This window comes from Myripristis murdjan, chromosome 12 (genome assembly GCF_902150065.1).
Source record: "Myripristis murdjan chromosome 12, fMyrMur1.1, whole genome shotgun sequence".
Taxonomy (NCBI): Eukaryota; Metazoa; Chordata; class Actinopteri; order Holocentriformes; family Holocentridae; genus Myripristis; species Myripristis murdjan.
The window spans coordinates 9,350,845-9,374,022 of NC_043991.1; the positions used below are offsets into that span (position 1 = coordinate 9,350,845).

The 23,178-nt window shown below is 42.1% G+C and overlaps 1 protein-coding gene across 2 annotated transcripts; it reads right to left on the reverse strand.

The window, feature by feature from the left end:
• Window positions 1-2: 2 nt before the first annotated feature.
• On the reverse strand, window positions 3-22,789 carry gsna (gelsolin a). Of its 2 annotated transcripts, XM_030065580.1 has the most exons (16): window positions 22,657-22,789; window positions 14,089-14,289; window positions 12,405-12,559; window positions 11,860-12,021; window positions 11,345-11,494; window positions 11,152-11,241; window positions 10,682-10,814; window positions 8,004-8,308; window positions 7,779-7,912; window positions 6,468-6,558; window positions 3,748-3,918; window positions 3,331-3,505; window positions 2,318-2,439; window positions 2,109-2,186; window positions 1,932-1,992; window positions 964-1,133 (listed from the first exon to the last, which is right to left on the reverse strand). In XM_030065580.1, exons 2-16 carry the CDS (start codon window positions 14,282-14,284, stop codon window positions 964-966), a joined length of 2,193 nt encoding a protein of 730 aa, XP_029921440.1. In that variant the 5' UTR covers window positions 14,285-14,289; window positions 22,657-22,789. The 2 variants fall into 2 exon arrangements, with proteins under 2 accessions (XP_029921441.1, XP_029921440.1); XM_030065581.1 differs by lacking the exon at window positions 22,657-22,789 and having other exon boundaries at window positions 3-1,133; window positions 14,089-14,284.
• Between the last annotated feature and the right edge of the window lie 389 nt (window positions 22,790-23,178).

A 23,178-nucleotide genomic window follows, 5' to 3' on the forward strand; every position in this document is an offset into this window, starting at 1 on the left:
CATATGTTTTCCATTAGGTTTTATTGAAACAGCAGCAAGGCTTGGGAAACCACAGAAAATAAAACAAGGGATGTGATTGGCTTGGAAAGCAGCAAAGCTTTGATTTCCCATGAAAGTAGGCCACTGCAGCATTGCACAAGCTTCCTGGGTAGGCACTCTGGCACAGGCCACAGCCAAATGGGAAGCTGTGGCATTTTTGCAAATAAATACCTAAGTAACGCCCCTCGTGAAGAGGTATCTACTAAACTCCTGAAAGTACAAATAACAAATCCATCAAATAACACGGTATAGTACCTTTTAAAACAACTAAAAAACTGAAGGAAAGAAAATTAAGGCATTTGTTGTATTGCTTTTTAAAGGTGACATATTCTTGGCAGTGAATTTTCCAACGCTACAACACACTCAAGGCTTTTTATGTCTTACTGTATATTTTGCTCTAATTACAGTGCAGTAGTGAGCAGGTTTTACTGTCAAAAACTATATAAAAAAACATAATAGATACATTAAAATATATTTAATTAAAAGTCATTGTGACAGATTGTGTTAAGTGCAAAACCCTAAAGGAAGCCTGGGCATCCATTTAAGCTGTATTTCAATTGGTTACTTACTTACTCACTTCATAGTAGATATAAAAGCCTTACTTTTGCATGCAGGACAAAGTGAATTAACATAGTGCACCTTCTATCTGGATCCCTCGCACAGGACTTCTGTGTGCTAATCAGCCTTTACAAACACAACAATTATTCAAAGTAAAAAAACAAAAACAAAAACAAAACAAAAAAAACAAGAAAAATCCATCTCCTCTCATTGTGAGGGCAGGAAGTTTGGCAGATTACTGGTGACTGTCTCTTGAAAGTCTTAGGACTGCAGCTCAGTGCTTGCGGTGGGACAGCAGGGTCAAGAGTCGTGGGGGAGGGTGGTGGTGGTGGTGGTGGTGGTAGTGGGCGGGGTCCTGGTGTGGCCTTACAGCGCCAGTTCAGCCATGGCCCGCTCCAGGGGGTCGCTGGTCCAGTAGTCGTGGTCCCAACCCAGGAACCAGCCGGTGAAGGTGGGTGGCTCGAAGCCTTGCTTGATCTTCACTATGGGTGTCCTGCGGTCTCGGTTGGCGGGGTCTGTCTCAATGTACCGCACCGCTGGGGAGGACAGGTTTGTTAAAAATCCTAAACGTTCACATACGACACTGTTCACAGGCATTTCTTGCAGGTGTAAACTTTGTCACCATTGCAGAGTAGGATAAGCTATATTTGCTCTATTTAAAGCAATAAAGGAAATTTCCACAAAATAAACATTCTAGCAATAGCAGTTTAAGTCTTGGTAGACCCATCAATTACACAAATAAATGGCTTTAATGAGCAAAATATCTGGTGATAAAGTGCAGTCAAACTGCAATTATTTTCATCATGTATGCACTTATACAGTTTGCCCAAGGCATTTTCTAAATACAAAATTAAAGTTTCATATTTTGAATAAGCAGAATTTTGAAGTTTGACGTAGGTAAGGAAAAATAGCTGATGACTATTCTAACAACTGCCTTAGGCACTGCAGTTCATGATGCCTTTCTTTGATATTGTTTTCTTTGATCTTGAGATCGGAAAACTTAGAAGACACTGAAAAATAATCCTAGCAGTTAAAAACATTACCACGGCTGTAGAGCAGCATTAACGCTGGGTTTGGCAGAATGCCTTTTCAAGTACTGGTATGACGGAAATCCACTACAAAGCTGGGATCAGTGGTTTCTTTTTTATACCCTTTAATAATACAAATTACTTTTATACTGAGAAGTTTATATTACTGTATTTAAGTAGTGCACTACACATCATACTCATCTTCCCACGGGAAAATGAGCATGATGTGTAGTATTTTTTTTTTTATTCATTTGTTCATTCATTCACTTGTATTTATTTGTTTGTTTGTCCCACATATTTCCTTACCTGAGGCCATTGCTTCAGTCTTCTCTTCCTCCTGGGCCTCATTGCCAATCCAGACAAACACCTGAAGATGGGATTCAAGAGTGAAAGTTAGTTTGTGCGTATTTCTCCATATATTGCAATGACTCTCCTCTGAGTCCGTGTCACAAGGCAAGTGTCTCTTGGCTCCAGTTCCTTTACCTGCTCCCAGGTGTCGAGGATCATGACATCATCAGTGGCAAGGTCATCTTGGGTCATCTCCCCAGGTACCTCTTCAATCTGGGTGAAGAAATAGGATTAGTCACTTTTACTCCAAATGACCTTAAATGAGTTTAATAACAGAAGAGGCTCCAGTTCTTGGGTTGCCTACACTATAAGGTGCAAGTGTCCCCTGACGTCTAAGCACTTACAATGAAGTTTCCAGTTTTGTTGGAGCAGGCGAAGAGCCTGGGTGGATGGGCGTCCATCTTGTCCTTGAGCCTGGTTGAGGTGCGGTACTCAGCCTTTCCTCCCAGGGCTTCCCAGAAGTCATCTGCAAACACAGCAGATCCACACATTCAGGCCGGGCCAGGTGAAGTAATAATTACTACCACTGCTGCTTGTAATTATTAACCTTAATGAGCTCGCCTGTACTAACTGAATTGTGTTTGAATAAATAAATTTACTTAACTACACATTTCACTTTATTTCACTATACCTAAAATTAATTTCATTTCAATAACAATAAAACAAAGCAGCATCAGTGGTCACAACTGTAACTGCTGAGATGCTGGAGAGGAGGCAAATAGCGCCCCCTCTGGTTGCACGAATGGCTGAGAAATCCCCTATTCACATTGCCATTGACCTGTCCAAGGTGCCTTCTTGCCTTCTGCCCAATGCATGCTGGGAAAAGTTTCCAGCCCCATGCAACCCTAATTTAGAATAAGTCAGTCTAGACAATGGATAGATAGATATTTCCTTAGACAAGTCTAAAATCAATTCTTGCTTATAATTACATTTAAAAAAAAAAATGAATGGAGCTCACAAATTATATCCTGCCAGTTCATTTTAATAAAACGTCCAAAATTAACTTTATTTGCAGTAGCAACAAATACCAGCTTGTAAAGGAATGACGTTTTTTATGTGAAATGGAATCTCGTGTTTTGTTTTGAGGTTTTATGTGACACTCACACTGTGCTTTGAAATCATCCAAAACTGACTCACATGATGACTCTCTGCTCCCACAGCTACAGGGCTAATGATCTTTAAAGGATGATTAAATGGAGTTGTCTTTTGCTTTGATGTAAATAATTTTAGTATCTCTGGTGAATATAAAATGCGGGACTTAACGTTTTTTGCTATGGTTCATCAACTGGTTTTGGTATCACTTCTACTCAAAAGACGAGACAATAACAAAACTTCAGCTCAGGCTGTGAGTTCTCACCGCTCTCTCCTCCCTCAGGCAGCTCGGAGGCAGACACTCCCAGGATGCCACACAGCTGCTGGGCTCCCTGTTTCTCCGTGTCACTGGCACCCTGTCCGGCCCACATGAAGGAGCCTCCGGGAGTCACCAGAATAAAAGCGTCATTGGAATTCAGGTTGGATGCCACGGCGTCAAGCTGGATGTGTTTAGACAGAGAGAGGGATTGCAGATTACCACTGTGTTTCATAAAGTCTTGTGTTAATACAAAGCTGCCATCATAGCTCTGCTCCAGTGCCACCAGGCAGACTGCGACAAGTTGGACTGTGCTTGAAAAGTAAAAGTGTAGCTTACTCTGAAAAGATAGGAAAATGTTTTATGAGTAAAATAACGGGAAGTTCATTTTTTAAAAAAAAAAGGTACTGGCAAGTGTTCACTTACCTCCACAGCTCGCGTGTGTCCTGCTGAGTTGGAGCGCACCTGGAAGAGGCGCGTTTCGGCAGGGGCGGTCTGGCCTCCCTCTCGGGACGTACCTCCCTTGTACACCACCATGGGCTGCCCTCCAAACAGGCTCATCAGATGGGCCGGCTCCTTACCCTGGACCACCCTTACCTGGCACACACACACACACACACAAATGTAAAAAGACCAGTTGTGGCTGTGAGTTTTTTACGGTGATTCCCATAATCTCGCTTGCCCGGTCCTTTCTTCACAGTGCTGTGATATTCAATGGCAAATCACGGCAATTCATGCTTCATTGTTGTGTTTTGCAGTCGTGAGTTATCTCAAAGTGACATACACTAACTAACACATACAGAAAAACAAGTTATTCTAGACTCTAGTTGCTCTAGTTGAAATATGCAGAAACCACAGCTATCCCAGAAATGTCTGCTGCAGTCCTCACACAAGGTGGCAGCATTGAGCTGTGCCAAGAGATCATTGTCTCTATCCAAGATGGTGAGTGACAAGATTTCTCAATTTAGGACTCTTTAGTGATGATGCAAGGTCTGAACAGTGTTATGAGTTCTTTGGTTTACAGCAAATACCATAAATATTCATAAATGTGATCAGTCCTTCTGCTGAGTCAGTTGTCAAAGCAACACGCGCTAATCTTAGGCATCCATGAGAGGAATATGGAGATGCTAAATATTCATTGGTGATTTTACATTGTGCATTTCCAAACTGCAAATAGAGCAACAAACATTCCCAAGCGCTCGTGATTCCTGCGGCCTCTTTTTAAGTATTCTCTTTGTCTGTGTTTGAGTGAATTCCCAGCATGCTGTGCAGCTGTCTGTCTGGCCACCTGACAGGATTTTGTGTCACTCAGTGGATGCAGGCGGTTCGCCTCATCCCCCGTCTGCACAAGGCTTTTTCAGTTCCCTTCCCTCACTTAAAATCCGCTGTCAAATGGGTGTAACATTCCTTCTTAAGGTTGCTTAAACGAGGGCTTGTTCTCCACTCAATGGCCGTTTGCGGGACTGTACAAAGCCTCGCTTCAGCTTTTGACTCAAATCTGGAGACTGGAGACTGGCACAGAGAAAAATTAGTCTGCTGTATAATCCACAAATAGACATATTTTGATAGTGTTGTCATTCTCTATTTGTACACATTCATTACAGCTTCCTCACTTGTTAATTGTTTGGTATGATTCCTTCTTTCCATGCATTACTGTGTGCACTTGGGCTCTCTCCCTATTCGGGCTGGGCGATACCGACAAAATCAAATATCACAATATCTTTGACCAAATATTGTGACACTTCTGTAGGGATGACTGTTTGTGCTTCCATAATGCATTTATACTCTTTTGCTGAATAATCATTAGTAATGTGGATATGATGACCAAGCAGGTAGACACAAATAGTAATGAAGCTAGAACAGTCTAATAAATCAAGACAACTTCATTTCTTTACTGTAATGCAGCTTTTAAAACCAGGAGAGCACATCTATTATGCCATATGATGATATTACAATGCCTGAAATCCCAAATGATATCTAGTTTTATATCTCAATATCAGTAAGACATTCATATATCGCCCTGCCCTACTCTCTATAAGGCAAGTGAACTGAAATTAAATTTACTAGGACAAACTGTGCATACTAAAGTGATTTTTGTGAGACAACTTCTCCGGTTTTTCTTGAAATTTCCCTGCTCTATTTTGAGTCACAGCAGGAAAATTTCCACAGAGATAAAGGTGATGGCTGTGGATGGATGGATGGATGGATGGATGGATTCAAACACTTGAATCTATCACAGCACAGAACACAACATAAACATGAAAAGTTGCACGTGCAAAATGAATGCACACATGAAGAGTGAGAGGCAAATGCAGAATGCAGAGGTGATCCCAAAGACTCACATGAACATGAGAGCCAACACAAAGCCAGGGTGCGGTCTAAACTATCGCTCAACACCCGGTCTACAGACTACTCCTGTTTTAATTCCACAATTAGTCTCCACGGAACTGTGAAAAAATGCACAGATGATGCACATTTGCAATTACCGTCTGTTAAAAACATAAGTTTGTCCTAACATCAGGGCGGGGCATAGTTTGGAGACACAACCGTGCTGTAAGTCTGTGTTGAGCGGACAGTGCCAGCGACAAAGAAGGAAACTTCCCATCAACACAGTCATTGGTATGTCCTGTTTGTGTCTGACCTCGCTGCGTTCAATGTAAACTATTTTCAGTTAATTTCTCACTTCAGGGGAAAGTGAATCTGCAGCAATTCAGTTAAACACCGCGGCCAAAGTCAAGATGTTGAGATTTCACTGGAATAAGGGAAGACAATTGACCCAATAAGTAGGGGCAAATAAAACACACAATAGTATTTGCTTTTTCCCTACTGGCTTTGGCTCAGAATCATATGAGTCAGTACGGGAGGATGGGAAAAGGGAGAGGATAATACCTGAGTGGTTATACGAGCACCAGCAACCTAAAGAGACGGGAAAGTGTGAAAAAAAGGAGGACAGAAGCAATGAGAGGAGGACCAGGAGGGAGAGGAGAGGGAGCGAGAAGACGGAAAGGTCAGAGTGGTGGTTACTGTGCCACGTAAGCAAAAGGAGAGCACAGACATAGCAAAAGGAATGAGGAATGGATACAAGGTTATGAAAACAGGAGCACATTTACATTTACATACCCACCAAATGACACGTTATGTATTACCTGCACAGGCCCACCGCCGAGCTCATCATCCAGCTGGGCGCCCAGGATGGCACAGGCCCCGATTTCATCCTGGCTTGAGTCAATGCCCTGCCTGGAAAACACTCAGTTTCAGTAAGCTACATAATATCTCTTGACATGACTCACCTCCTTACTGTGAATCAAAGATAATATTTACATTATATGCTCATTATAGTCATAATAACCCCTTTAGCTGAACACATAAGTACACCACATACTGGCTGTCTAAGTCCCTCTTTAACCTTTAACCATCACTTCTGACGGCATGTCCCATTCAATCCCCAGTTTTAACAGAATTTAAAGGAACAGTTCACCTAAAATACAACAAAAAAAAAAGATATCTCCCCATTTACCCCTAGTGCAGTCTATCCATCCACTGCAAGCTGATTCTATCCACCTCTAATTAGTACTAGATAAGGGCGGATAGATACAGTGCCGGCGTTCCTCAGCAGGAAATAGTTCCCAAAGAAATTCATATGAGCTGAGGGCTGTGGATGATGCTGGTTATGTATTTAATCGTTTTTGGAAAGAGCTGTTGCTGCTGATATTTAAACATTTTTGGTCATTTCCTCTCCACTGAACAATATCTTCAGCTTCACTCTAGTGAGGAGAAAAGGCCTTCAGACTGACACAAAAACTATCTGGGTGGATGGTGGTGTTTTTTTTTGTATGTTTGGTGAACTGTTCCTTTAATGGGAAAAAATCTCTGATGCATAATCATGGCTTGCACCCAATTTAATTTGGTGCAAATATTGATAGACAGTGTGCCCACTACCTTGTACACTTGTGTATGTTGTCACTGTCTTAAAGCCCTTTAAGGCAACTTCTCTAGTTTGGCAGCTCCAAACGGCAGGAAGAGGTAACTGAAAAATGTGAACTTGAAAGCCAAAATAATGTGTAGGGATGTGTGTAAACTGCACCCAGCATGCTCGTGTTTACAAACCTGGCCTGTCTGTGATACTTTATACCGAAGGAACAAGAAAAGCAAAAGATCTAGCATTGTTGAATCCACTGTTTGCTCACTGTTGTTTATCAAACGGTTTGTATTTCACTCTTTACATTTGGATTTGTCACTTCCTGTGGGCAGAGAAGTGTGCATGCCTGACAACAGAATGTTTTGGGGGTAAACAGGGCAAAGCGGAGGCCTCAAGTCGATGCGATGGGACAATTTTCTCTCTTTCTCAACATCTCTATTTCACTTCCACCTCATGATTTGTGACGGCTGCATTTTTTCGACAAAATCTTGCCGACTGCAGCTTTAACTGATGTCAACTGATGCCTTTATATTCTCACCACATGTAGATAATGTGACCCTGGCGTCCTCCATGGTGGTAGTTATACAGGATAATATAGCTGTCTCCTCCATAGAACTGCCCATATGTGGATGGGTCCACTGGCACCTTGTCTGCTCCTTCAATACGCCAGATCTGTCAAAATAGGCAGATAGAGAGACAGATAGATGAAGCAGATTTTGTGCAAAATTGTGTGCATGTTGTTGATGATTCCCTCCTCCTTTACCTGTTTCTCTCCAGTACCATCATCCACCATGCCATGCTGGGCTGCCATGGCAGGGGAGTCATGAAGGGTGGAAGCATCGAAAGGCACTTTTTCAATCCTGGCAATGCTGTTAGAGATGTAGGCCACGCCCAGGCCCTCGGTCTGATCTTTGTCCCGCCAGTTTTTGAAGAACTGCTTGAAAAGTGGCGTCTCGCCCATCTCCGGCAGGATCTGGACCTGCGTGTGTTTGGGATAGCCCATCTTCTTGATGAACTCATCTGCCGCCTTCATGGCTTCCTTTCTCTCATCCATGTTGGCATCTTTGCCTTTAGAAGTGAGAGAAGACGGAGTGGAAGTAAGCATCATCAAATAAAGCGAGCTAGGGGGAAGAAAGTATCATAGGATTTATTGAGTTGGACTGGCGCGCAGACAGGAGTAAACATTTGTGTTTGGAAGCGGTTAACAAGAATCGTCTCTCAGTTTTATGACAATCTTGTTGTGGGAGTGCATCATGTGACAGTCTAGGAGAAGCAACAATATCCCATTCATCCGGCTGAAGTGTCAAAAAATAGGACATGCGGGTCAGAATGAGGACTGACCCACAACATCAAGTCAATCTTTTGTCTATTCAAAGATGTGATGCAGAAGACAAAACAGTCCACTGTGGAAGACATGAGTGGCTGTCATGTTATCGATTATAGATAAGACTTTTAACTAGACACATTTCTTAAGAGCCAAGGATGCTCTCAAACCAAAAATAATCTCATTGGTAGAGTTAAACATCAGTGGGTGGGGCAAATAAATCATTTCCAGGGTAGGCAGTCTTACAGTGAAAAGGCTATCAGACACCACTTGGTCAAATTTCATGAATCCTGTGGGAGTGATGCGTGATGCGACATCCAGTGTCCACAAAATGAAACTGACTGGCCCACCACAGCGCCACCCACAGGCCAAAAAGTCCCCAAGCTTCAAGCAGCGATGTCTCTGCCACCACACATCTCAGTGACTTGCACCAATCATGCGGGACGTCCTGATCACTTTGACTGGCTTATTAATATTTTGATTGGAGTTCCTTTGCTTGTGAGATAGCAAACTTGCGCTCATGGTGGTTCTTTGGCTCCGCCCACTGAGATTTAACTCAACCAATAAGGTCATTTCTGCCTCAAAAGCAGCTTAGCTTAAGCTGATTAATTTGTGTGACCCTTATTGGACTACGCAACCTCTGGGATTCATTCCAGGAAAGATATCCAGAATAACAACACAGACAAGTGGTATTATGTTTATTCCACATGCCCTTTCCTACAAAGTAAGATTTTTCTTTTTTCTCTTAAGGAGAAGGGAGGACTTATGCAGAGCGTGTAAACTGATTTGCATCACAGCCACACACCTTATATCTTACAGTCAATCAATTTCATCTCCTTTTTAAATGTATTTTTAAGCTGCAACTAGGAGCAAGTATTGGTTGGTCTGTGAGTTCATTCAAAAAAAAAAAAAAAAGTGCTCGTTTGCATCATCTATATTTATTGATCTTGCACTGTCACTGACCTGAGTGACAGCCTGTCATACTTCCAACTGGTTACACTATTGGTTATGCCGTTTGAGCCTCTCTTCCTTTCCTGATTGATTGTATTGATCCTGAGCTTGCCTTGACCTGTGCCTCCGTCTAAATCTATTGATGACATTTACATGAGTGACAGACTCACTGAGATGTTTTTTTTTTATTATTATTATTATTTTTTTTATTGTTGGTTGATCTGTCGGTCTGTTCTAGTTTTTCAGACTCAGGTGAGAGTTTCCTATCAGTTGATGATGTTATTTAAACCACCACAACTTACCTGGTTGGTTCTCTTTTGATCATTTATATCTATTGATCCCTCTTGATAAGTGCAATCTAAATAACGGTTTGTCAATATCTATTGATTCTAAAATCACACAGACCAATCAGGTGTCTTGTCAGAGTGAGGGCAGTTTCCAATTAATTCCTGGTCTGCTCAAGAAATTCCTGCTGCTTTTCATTATCCATCTCAACTGATCCCACAGTCACACCGACATGACTGGTCTTGATTGATGATGTCGTTTAAACCCCTTCGCTTTTAATGATTTGGTTTTATTTTGATTGATCCCTAGAGTTGCACTGAGATCTTTAATAATGTATATCTACTGAAGCTGCATTGCCATGAGTGATGACTTGTGAGGAATTAAGTTTTTCTGCTGACTGAACATGATTTTTGCCCCTGCTCTTTTTCTAACTGGCTAACTGGTTTTTGATTGTGTTTATCTATTAATCCCTAAAGGCACACAGAAATCCATTATCGGTCATCGCAATCAGGACAGACAGGAGTCTCGTTCAGATTGGTGATGTCACTACTGACCCTTACTCTGTCCTAATTTTCCGTTTTGCAGTGACTGTATCTTTGACCTCAACGTTACCACAATGACAAGTTTGATGAATGAGTTTGAAGGACTGTACCCTTGCTGTATGACAAAAATAAGCACTAAGTGATTGGAGATGGATGCATGGTGTTAAATAACCAATAATGCATATCTGGCTATTATTGAGAGACAAATATGTTGCAACTTATCACAAATTACACCATCATGCCTTAATAATGGTAACAACTTTCTAGCTTCAATGGCCCACCACTACTAATTGAGTATGAGGGAAACACTGAAGTGGCCACTCCCTCTGCTTGACTGACCTTTCCAGACAAAGATCCTGCCATCAGAGCCATGATCCAAAATAAAGCAGTCGCCGGACTCCAAGGCACTCTGAGAGAACGGGTTCTCCGCTGCCACAAGTGCAATGGTCATGTCTCCCGTGGCGTTGGACACCTGGTGGAGAGGGAGACAGAGGAAAGAGGAGTGCATTTCAGTGATAGTTAGTGTATCCAGAGCTGTTGACAGTAACAGGCTGTTCAGGCTGCACTGTTTCCTCTCGAACTGAGAAATCAAGACTATAAATAATGTGTCACCATGGTGTGCTTGTTGTCATTGTAAATATCAAATGCAATAAAACCACTGGTTACTTAGCAGTTGCCATGAACTGTGGGGTAAACATGGCTGCCACAGGAAACTGCAGTCCCTTCAGCAAAACTGCGCTACGTACAATAGGTAGGAACTACACTGCACAAAACAACATGTACGTCTCAGGTGTTCCTGTTTCGCTCACTTTGTAGAGTTTGGCCATCTTCCGGTGTGAGGCGTCGGCTTTGATGTCATCAGAGGCCCCTTCAGGCAGATCTGGTTTAGCGCCGAGGACCTGGTAACAGTAGAGCGAGAGGAGGGTGTTAGCTTTGATTTTGAGATTCAAGTCTCCTGCAGCGAAATTTGTGATTTAGTCTGATTGAATTCACTGAGCTCACCTCTAACATCTTCTCTCTCTCCATGCCCTCATCACAGACATAAACACGAGCCCTGCCGCTGCGCTCATTGTCACGTATACCCTTGGCGACCTGAGTGGCCTTCAGTTTCTCAAAGCGGTTGCTCTGTGAGCCGCACCATTGGTAAATCTCCTGTAAAACAACAATAAGAATGAAGTAGGTAAATACCAAAAAAATCCATGCTGCAAAAACAATGAATGTGATAATGCATTACTGCTGTTGAAGCACCTTTAACAAACATTTTTTTTAACTTATCTACTGTATTTCATAGCATCATTGCCCATCGAATTATAATGATCAGAACTGTCAACTGCGCTGATAAATTGATCATTAGCAGATACAGAGAATAAAAACATACAACACAATTTTTACGTTTGAATAATTGTAATTGTAATAGATATTGCAATAGACTGTAATAGATATACAATATACATGTATACTGTGTATCTAATGAGAGTCTGCTTGATCTGAGGATGTAATGAGCGCCTCCAACTCACGTCACCAAGGTCCAAAATGAAGCAGTCTCCCTGGTTGAAGCTGTCCCAGCTGACTGGCACTTCAGTTGCCCGGACAACACGGCGACCTTTGACCTGGAGCACGCGCTGCACCGTCACCTCGTTGGTGACAACATGCTTGAACCCAGACGCCACACCGCCTTTCTAGAAAAAAAAAACAGTTTTTGTTCCAAAATGAAATATCAGCCATTTGCAGGAACAGGAAACTTAAGTCACTGGTTTACAAAATGATAACACTATTTACAGGCTGTACCCTCTTTATTCTAGAAAAGCAGTGTTTTATTCTTTTATTCAAACGGTGTATGCATTCTAAACAGTGTTTTCAAAACAGACTACACAATATTGTATACTGTATGTAATAAAACATTGAATTTAAGGAGATGTAGTGAGGATGCACACCTCCAATATAACAATTACTGTACATGATCCTGGTTTTATGATGTATAACAAGACAAAAAATGATGGTATTGCCTTGCAGATAAGTGTTTTTTGCTGGTAATTACATTTAATTACATTTGAACCCTTACCATGTATTTGATGCCAGTTTTGAAGTAGCCCAGAAAGGCTTTGGACTCGTGTCCCTGGACCTCGCGGTATTGGATGGGTTTGCCTCCCAGGTAGTCATCCATCTGGACGGTGAAGATGGCTGCCGAGCCACTCTCATCCTGGGTGCAGAAATCGCCTGGATGAAACGAACCACATTCACGCTCCATGTTAATTTGGTCCTCAGCGAAATGATGCTTTACTTTCCTTCAGTGTTCATGCTACTAACAGAGAGACACAGTTTCCGTTGGACAGTCTCAGTGTAAGGGGTCATAGGACTCGCTAAATCATGAGATCGATAACTGGAACAGTAGGACTGTAAATCCCGATAGACATGAATACATGCAACATTATTCTATCTCTGGGTGCTCGCATTAGTTTAATGGCACAAGGGGTGGTTACGTCAGATCCTGTGTATTGGTAAACGCTGTTTCCATGATCCATCACGCTGGCTAAAAGCACATAAAATCAATTTATTAAAACAGACCCAACTTGGATTATTGTTGCTTCCTATTTGCTTTATGCTAAATCCTACAAACACCGGCCTTCATCCATCATTCTGTGAACATGATGATGGTTGCAAAAACACAATGCCAGGGAAAACACATGCAAATCAGGGATGCAACAGTCCCAGTTATTTTGTGAATACCAGTTCTGTGTGCCACACTTTATGACGCATAAAGTCTAGTGATCAAACCCATTACTTTGGACATAGATTCCTGTTTCTCTGTTGGAGAAACCATGTGGCTCTAACATTTAGACAAATATTTGATAGAATTTTTAAAGGAAAATTCCCACTGATATTTATCATCACTTTGAGTTTGTTTGTTTTTTTTTTTAGTTGTGTAGTTTGCTTTCCTTCAATCTGCCTTGTCCACTTCTGCTTCAGTTACTAATTTCCTACATTTCCCAGAATTCAAAAATCCCCCCTGAACTCACTGCATCCAGCTTCTTTTTTTGGTGGAGAGAGAAATACCATTATGTTGATGACAGTAAGACCAAAAGAGTGAGACTTCCACTCTAAAAATAGCAAGAGCTGCATCTTTTACTCAAAACATGTCTTGTAGTTGCATTGTGTCATGCCCTGTTGAGGCTGTGGGAGGAGAAATTGGTACCTGTGTCTCTACAAGGATCGACTTCTCTCTCTGTATGATTGTTACATGATGCAAAACAGTGAGACGTCTTCGCTCTTTAACACCAAAAGGAGAAAAACTGGAAGCAAAGTGACTTGCTTCCACCTTTTCTCTTTTTGGTGTCAGTGTGTGGCATTTTTTTCCATCTCTATTTTTGACTTACGTTTAGTTGTAACTTCAAAGGCACATCCCAAGGCTAAAAATTCTTTGGATGTGCATATGTCCACTTTTTTTTTGAATGACACCAAAACCTATTATTTACTGCTGACATTTGTGGTAAGCTGTTTTTTTTTGCTATCAAACTCCATTGTAGTTGTTGCAAATGTTTCACTGTTAAGTCACATTATCTGCATTAGGCCAAGACAAATACACCTCCAAACAACAGAATGGGCTTGGAAATACAGGGGAACACTGCCAATAATTGATTCTCTAATGGAAATAAAGGGATTTAGGGTGGATTTTCCCTTTAATATCTATGCAACAACAATGCAAATACCTCTGTGATAGCAGAAGGTATTTCCTGGACTGCACTCACCTAGCCAGAAGTGAAGGTCGTACTGCAGGTTCCCGGAGCGCTGTTTGATGGTGTTGAGGATGACGTAGGCATCGCCTGAGTAGAATCCCCCGTGGAGGTTTGATGGAACAGGCACCAGGTCAAACTTCTCAATCCTCCACACCTGAAGGCCTGGCTGCTTCCCAGCCCGGTCAAACTCTGGGTGGTATGCTGCCATCCTGCCTGAAGGAAATCAGATATCACTCACTTGAGATTTGTTCTCTTTTTTTTCACTCTCTGAGCATGCAGATCAGGGTTTGTGGCAACAGCAGCAAACTTTCGATGTTGCTCAGACTAGGTGGTCGACTACTGTAGAGATAAGAGGAGCCACTCTGTGATAACCCTTTAAATGTGAGAGTGATACTCCCTATTTCTAAGATGTTTGCTGTTGAAAACCATAAACCACTCCCTAAGTCTGAGTTGTTACCATGGATATGAAGATAAACCTGAGGGTTATAGTTAGCTATTAATGCACTGTGGAGTGAGTCACTGGTGCCCTGTGCTCGGGGTGTTTCCTCCACCGAGTAGGAAGAGGAAGTGTTGTGAGCCGTGACTCAGACTGGGAAGGGCTGCCAGCGCACTGGTGGCACAGGATGGGAGAAGTATTATTATATGGCGAGGAACCCTCATAACTTATTCTCTCTGTGATCTCTTTGTCTTTGTTTTCCAACCAAACATCCTGCACGGAGACTCGCACACTTAGGCGCACACACATGCATGCAACCATGAGCAAACACACATGTGAACACAAAGAGATGTGCATACAACCACACATAAGCATACAAACACCCATACAGACACAAAGCCACACACACATGTATAAAACTCAAACACACATACACTTCAGTCATATCTGACAGCATAGACCACATGTGGCGCTGAATCAAGGGCTTCAAGTAGGTGTCCGTGCTGCATTGGATTGCAATCCACTTGGGGTCTATCTATTGTGCGGATGTTTGAGATTTTTCAGATGTGCATCAAACATCCTCCTAATCTATGTCACAGCAACACATAAAAGTGGTTGTAGTTACAGTTACAGTAACCGCACATTACAGAAAAGAAGGCTGAAGAGCTGATTGAATTTGCTCAGACAGGAAGCCTATCTCAGAAAAATGGCTTTCAAAGAGATTTATTTGCAACTAGAGGTTTCATGCCATACAGGAGGTTTCAGAATGAATGTGCCCAACTTTCATAAAAATAACCATAACAGACTTTAACTAAAGCTGTTAGGACTTTGATACTAATGCATTACAAAATACATAGCATGAAAGAGTGGTCAAAACTATAATCTGTGTTTTTACAGTAAACTCAGACCCAAACTGCACACCATATATTAATTACTGCTACTGAAGAAATTCCAGAGAGAGCGTAAACAAACTCTGAAATGAAATAGTGTTCACAAACGAAAACATAGCCGCCTCCCCGAACAGGGGTGCGGCCTCTGCAGCGCCTTTCTGCAGGATGCGGTATTTTGCTCATTTATTTGGTGACGTGTTACATGATTTCTTGTTAAAAGACATCACAAACGTCGGCGTTTAACGGCTGTCATGGATATGCAAAGTATTGTAGCTGTGTACAAAGTTCCTCAGGTTCAAATATCGCAAACATGTTATAAACTGAAGTTCATGCAGTTCAAGTGTTACCAGCTAAATGAATCCATAATAAAAGTATTCCACAGGAATGCATTGTAGAGGGAGGCTGCTGTCCGAGGCGCTTTCTCAATTTGCATGACTAACCATCCACATTTGAGCAAGAATTGTCCATTCTTCGAGACAGCAGGCTGCCCACAAACATTGCAAGAATCTGCTCCTGACCTTGGAGGGGAGAAGTGGCTGGGAGTCATGCAATCAGTGCAGCAAATGTGAGTTCCTTTTTCCCCAACTCTGCTCTCCTCTCCTCCTGTAACACCCCGGCTTGTACCATAATATTGTACAACTATTGACTGTTGCAATTAACCACAGAGAATTTACTTCTCAGTTTCTGTATCTGTTCTTTTGTGTTTGAAACCTTCTTCCAGCGTCATCATTTTAGCTACAACCAGTTTAGAGGCCATCAAAGAGAAGTACATAGATAAGGAAGTTTTTTTTTTGTTTTGTTTTGTTTTGTTACGTCTATGAAAGAGGTAATGTAATTGTCCTTCCTGTTTGATTGTCTGTTTGTCTGTTACCAAGATATCTCAAAAAGTCTGGAACAGATTTACATGAAACTTTGTAGGAAGGCTGGTCCTGAGCCAAGAAAGAATTGATTAAATTTCCACACTGTTTAATAAGTGATATCAGGTCATATGATACCTCGTCTGAAAGATGACAAACAGAACAGGAGTAGACTGGCGGTGGCCATTGTTTTCCATCGTTCTAAAACTCCACAAAATGGCGCCTGTGAGACGCCATTTTGGGGCGCAGTTTCCAAATTTGTCTATTCTTTCCTTGGAATCTGGACAGAAAGCCACAGACAACTCTGATCGGAGAATTCTTGGTATCTGTCCTCTCAGAAACGCTCGAGGAATCAAGCTATTACTACGTTTTAATCCACAAAATATGTTAACTTGGGAAAAACGGCAACAGAGCATGAGCTGTTCACATTGCTTGCCGGTCAATGTTTGGCTGTCACTGAGTGTCTGTGGCCCTAGTTCTTGTACTGTGTCCTGCACCATGGGACATGCTGCTTTGTTTGCAGTCCGTTTTCCCTTTTTGGATGACGAATACAGACTGCCGCCACCTGCTGGTATAGAGTGATATGTCCTCTCACACAGGCGCAGAATGTACATGCTAGTTGGCCATTGGCTGTAGGCCTTGCAGTGTGTTAAAGTGCAACCTTTTGGCTCCAACATTGGCAGAGTAAGGCGACACAACAGTCGGCCTTTGTCGGGCCTTTATGATGTACTGTCTTCAACGTCCCATTTTACTGACACATGCTCAAGGCAAGCTGCTTCTGTATAGGCAGGATAGGTATCTTGTTAAAAGTTAAAGCCTTGGAAAAATGATGAGCCCTGCCCGGGGCTTCTGTGTGTCTGTGCGGCAGTACAGCCAGTCAGGACAGAGAATTTACGTAATGAGTCTAGACGGACAATCTGACTGCTCTCTATCATAAAGCCAGCTAGCTTTCACACAGCATTATGTGGATGGGGAGGTTTTGTAGCCATCTCAGCTGTGAGCAGTCAAGTCACATGGACATCTTGCTGCGTGACTGAGAAGTGACTTCGAGCCAAGAAGAGAGGTAACTGGTGATTTTTGATACGAAAAGTATCTCAACGTGATGGCAGTAACGAGAAGAAGAGAGGACGTGATGACTGTCAGGCAGGATCCTATTACTATGGTGAACTTTTGGTTGAATTTTTACTTTTTCTTTCATTGACCAGAAGAATAACGTGTTCACAACTCAGCATCAAAACTGTTTTTTAGCACATTCGGCAACATTCATTGGACATTGGACTCAGCTGTTTTTTTAAAATAATGTCATTGTGTTCTGTATTGCATTCCCAATCCCATTTTCAGTTGAGTTTTCAATGAATGTGACACAGTGCCGGATTTGCCTGCTTGTGGAGTATCTGAGCACATTTTCTAGCTTCAATTTGTGGGTAGTTCAAGGTGAGAGGGATTTTAAAGGTAAAAGAATCTACCTTCCTGACATTTTTTAACAATAACTTGCCATCAGAGGAAAGAAGATAGTCGGCCGATTTCACGGCTGCAGATCTTTCGCATACGGATATTCAACAGTCTCTGGATATTAGTGCTTCATGCGGGATCTCTGGGTCAGAATTACATAAACCCAATAAAAAGAGAAGTTCGAAACACTGATACTCATAACATGCCAAAGAATACCACAAACATAGCACTGAAATGATTCAGCTGTTAAAAAAAAAAATCAAGATAAAATCTGAAATGATATCTTCAATTGTTTTTTTTGCAGATGAACAGACAATACAGGGGAAGCTCAAGCTACCATATCCTCCATACTGTTACTTCCTAAACAATTGGGGAACCATCTAAACCAGCTGTGGTGTGATGACAATAACTTTTAAGTTCTCAAGCAGCTGGTAATAAATGGATGTCTGAGTTGATATACAGCCACTCATTAATTCAAACAGGCACACCCAGTACACTGAAAACAGCTTGCATGCAGTGATGAGAATTTAGCTTTATGATCATCATCAAGATGGAAACGAATATTAAAACTGTTTGCAGAGTTATGGATATACAATTCGGTAGCGATGGAAAGAAGAGAAACACTGACTTATTTTTGCAACCAAGTCCCCAAAGCAATCACGAGTTATATTTATACCCACAACTGTGATCAGAGAAAACAGGACACAGATTTCTGTCAGAATGGAGACCGATTAACAAATGTTACCTTAATCTCGTCTTACTTGGACTGCAAATTTGCATTGTCTCTTATAGGCTGAGCATGTTTCATGGCAATAGTGCCGGCGAAAACCATTCAATCCCCATGTTAAATTTTCAAGTTTTTTTATTCTGTAGTTCCTGAAAAGCTGACTTGTTCATAGACCATGTTTTCATCCAGCTTTCACTCTCAGTCACAAAAAATGTCACTATTTTGTGGCTTCCTGTACTAAAAATCGTGATACCCGTCCTTACTAAATATGATCGTCTTAGACGTGATCTTCCCACTGATGGAGGAAAACGATTTGTCTGTCTCTGCATATCAGAGCAATTTGATTTGATCCTGAGCTGGATTGCTGGAACTAGCCGTGACTTAACCCAGCAAACATCTGAAGAGATACTCAGCAAGTCATTAATCCCAAACTTTTCAAGTCAAAACCAGGATTAAAGGCTGCATTAGCAACTCTGCCAATAACTGGATGATGCCCACACCGACCAACATAGCATGAACCAGTGAAAACATGTGGGCTGTCAGTGCTGCCTTTTGGTGAAGATACTATGGCAACTGGCTTGGAAACAACAGTTACAATGCACGTCTTTGTCATGGATGTTATTTCCACTGGCGGCATGACCCGCACACCCCACTCACACTTTAGAAACTTACATACACCAAGATTTCTATAAATATCATGTCTTCACTTCTACACATGCACTACTGATAAGATAGATAGATGACGGTGGCACTAGAGCAAAGGTCATGAGGTCACCAAAGTTAATAGGGTTCTTCCTTTGGGGAGCATGGGCGTGCTTTCCAGATTTCATGCCAATACACTAAATAGATTTTGAGACATCAAATTTGACATTTTGACCTAAGGTTGGCACTAAGGGAATGGTAATGAGCTCATCAAAATCAGGAGGATGCATGACTCCCAGGGTTCATTCCCTGGGAATCGTGAGCATGCTCAGCAAAATTACTTGGCAAATTACATTTAGGAGTAGTTTGTGTGAAAGTCAAGTGTTTGAACTGAGGTTGACACAAGAGGAAATGTTGTAGGGTTACCAAAATCAATAGGAATATTCTGCTGAGGAGTGAATGCACTCTCTAAGTATGTGACAATCCATTAATTCCAATTTGTAATATTTTGTGTACAAAGTTGACATTTTTATCTGATGGTGGCACAAGATCAAATGAACAAAATCGACAGGTTTCATCCTGTGAGAAGCATGAATATAACATCCAATTTCATGACAATCTGACCTATAGATTTTAAGATATGTTACCTTGGAGTTACGTGATGACCAGACAGATGGACGGAGACCTGACATGGCCAGCAGAGCAAAAATGTAACCGAGTCTAATATTGAGATCAATCCACATTTACACATGTAAGTGCACGTTAGGTGGTCTAGCCAGAGTAATTTGTGGTTGCATAAAAATGTCGAAAAAAATAGCTAAAAGTTTTCCCCTGATCACTGTACCATGAGGGAATGTGTAATGTGCATTAACTGGTTAAATACAAATAAGACATGAGCTATGCAACGGCTTGTAGGAAAAACAGCTGAATAACAAATCACAAGAGATCTTCAGTACTGCAGTAATTTGCCGTTTCTGGGGCAGCACAAGTCCCCTGCTAAGTGCTTGCGCCGGGTTTGGCCAGTGACTCATGGGGGGGGTAGTTTGGTTGATTCAATAAACCACAGCTTAGAGCGTAAATAGAAACGGTCACATGACTCCTGGTTTGTGCTTCATAGGCATGTTGGGAAGGCAGATGGTGTCTGCCGTCCACGCACCCCGAGTCTGCAGTGCTGTAGGAACTCGGCCGAGTTTCAGTCCTGTCTGTTTAGTAAGGATCTTTGTCCTTCCCTCTCCTCCAAACCAAAATGAAGCGTGTCCTTCATTCCAGGGCTCTCAACCCCAGTAAGTGAGACCCCTCCCCCACTCCACAGCCCACTTTCTAGGCCAGTCTGGAAACAGATATGGAAAGCTTTTTTCCCCCAAGTGAAAGAAGGATACACGGAATCTGATCCTCTGAATTGTAGAGTTATATGGAGAAAAAAGTGTTTAAAGGCACTAGTGATCAATGTGTTTTTTGTGTAATATCGTCCCACCATTAAAACCGGGGCACAACAGGCCTCTCTGTGGAACAAAAAAACCTTTTAGCCTTCCACACTCTATCGGCGAGTCTATCCCAAGTTTCTTACAGTTCTGCTAAAAAAGTGATTCCTCCGTCAGAAAGGGGATTCTGGATGACTCACTTTCTCCGTGCATGCCATTCTCATCTGCTGAATGCTGCTCAGCTGCCCTCCAGCTTTCACAAGACCCATCAGATAGCACTTTGCTTGGACTCTACACACATTAATAGCTGCCTCCCCCCGCTCCAGTTCCCTTTCATGTGTTTGCAAATTGTAAAACATGAAGAAGAGGAGAATTAAAACAGCAGTTTATGACATTGTAAACAACTGTCCTGACATACGGGCGATTATTAAAGGAACAGATGGTTATCAAAGAAGCAATCCTCTCTAAAACTGTTTAACACTGTTAAAAAAAAAGGCAATGTACTCTGCTTTTCTCGCTTTATTTTGTTGTTTTTGTGTTGTATTTTTCTAGGCCAAATCTTATACAATATACCATCACACTGTGACTGTTCCAGTGCAACTACAACGGAGTGTGATAGCAGAAATATTTTCTGCTATCTAAAACATAAAAGAGCTCCTAAGGGTCAAAGACTACGGCCTCCTGCAGCCAAAAGAAGTGCTGCTTTTTGAGTAAAGGGCACAATTTTCACTTTTTATTCACTGGAAAATGTCACTCCTTTGCTATTACTAAGTTATCGCCATTGCTTTCCGTGTAACTCGAAGTTTTAATTCAAAGTTTTACTATTACTAAAGTTATCACTGACACGCAACGAATGCCACAAATTCACACGGCATCTCTGGGCGTTGTCTAAAATCAGTCTTGAAAATGTAGGAAACCACTAACTGAAAGAGTCGAGGCTTGTAGTGGGAAAGTGGGTAGGCCAAAAAAGTAAATTACAACACTTCATCACAAAATATCTCCAGGAAAGCGTTGAATATCCCTGATTGATGATACAGGACATAATAAAGTTGCCTGGGGGCGGACTATCCTTTACTCTCACTATATTTGCACTATATTCTGCTTTATTGTAGGCTACTGTACTACTGATTCATAGTAAAACAAAAACATAGAGACAAACATTCAGATACAAACATCCACACCAGTTCAAGTATCATCCTGCAGCGCACATATGAATAAAGGCATGCACACAGAACACAACTGTAAAGACAGTGGATCTAAAATGAGGTGCAACTGGGTGAGGTGTCCTGTCATCTTTGTCTCTCTAACAGCTTGTGGTTCAGACGCTGTGATTGGCTGACAAAGGTCCCTTTTTTTTTTATCTCTTTGTCTCTCACTGTCTCACACATAGCATGCACCACACACACACACACACTCAAACACAAAGCACATGCAGGATGTTGAGAGTTAAGCTAACTTCCTCTGTGTATTCATGCACAGTCTCATTATTTAGTTGTGCGTTTCCATGGAGACCGCAGATGTCCCTAAATAGATAAGAAAATACCCAGCTGTTGAGAAGCAGACTACCCACATGTCATATTTTGCGCCTAGCTGATCCAGCAGTCCCAACAATATTTGGCAATGTTATACAGAAAAAAAGTGACTCCTGCTGTAAATTATGTTTTTGTTCAACTTTAACAGTTTTGTGTCATAAAAGTGCAGGCCAGAGTTCACTTAAAAAATGAAGAAAACTTGTGACCCAGCCTTGTGTCATGCCCAGTGACTTGCTCAAGTAGAACCACTGAGTTTTTCCCCCCCTTCATCCAGTTTTTTCCACTGTCTGTCCATATATGGCATCCTTTGCGTGGCATTTTTTCACAACAAAAGCGGGCCTTGCATCCCTTTCAACAAGTTAGGCACAAAGACACACTGCCATCTTACCATGGGGTTCACATAAATACCCGCTCTCCCTTACATAACTGCCACATGCAGCAGACACAAGACTATAAACACCGCACAAAGGACAGGACTGCATGGATTTGCCCACTCTAGTTTGCAATAAAGGACAAAACGGGTCGTTTCTTTGTAAATGAGTAAATCACTGTACCTGGATCTGTGCTTCACGGCCTTAAGAACCCGCGTTTTCATTAACAGCTGTGCAATTTTCTGCGCTTACCTAATGCTGAATGTGGTTTGAACCGCGATGAGTGCTTTGCTGCTGCGGGGAGAGAGAGGCTTTGACTCGGCAGGACAGAGCTGCTGAGATCGCTTGTTCTGCTCTCGGTCAGGGCAACTCCCCGTTACGACACTCCCCTGGCCTGCCGCACCGCCTGCAGTGGGGAGGTGGACTGACGCGCGCGCACGAGCCCGCACATACACGCACGTGCACTCACACACGCACGCACACGCACGCTGCCATCCCTGATCTCAGTGACTCTTACTGTAACAGAAGCACATCTTTGGAGGTGCTTCTAACATGGAAGCTTGACGCGTTCACTTAAAGGGACAAAGTGATGCTGCGGCCTTAAAACACACGGGTATAAAACATCATGCACCCATTCAAATGGAAACTACTGGCAAATGCAAAACCAGGAAGCAGCACTGGTGGTTTGAACCATTTTGAAATAATGCAGGCATGGGTCTGTACACTTCTGGCCTCCGTGTAGAAAGCACAGTACTGCTCTGTGTAGATATCAGC

What these genes read in the sequence shown, in the direction of transcription:
- gsna (XM_030065581.1), bottom strand. Translation starts at nt 14,284, where the DNA reads ATGGCAGCATACCACCCAGAGTTTGACCGGGCTGGGAAGCAGCCAGGC. An exon ending in CGACCTTCACTTCTGGCTAG is followed by an intron (nt 12,560 to 14,088) that starts GTGAGTGCAGTC and finishes CGTTTCATCCAG; the next exon opens with GCGATTTCTGCACCCAGGAT. An exon ending in AGAGAGAGAAGATGTTAGAG is followed by an intron (nt 11,242 to 11,344) that starts GTGAGCTCAGTG and finishes TACTGTTACCAG; the next exon opens with GTCCTCGGCGCTAAACCAGA.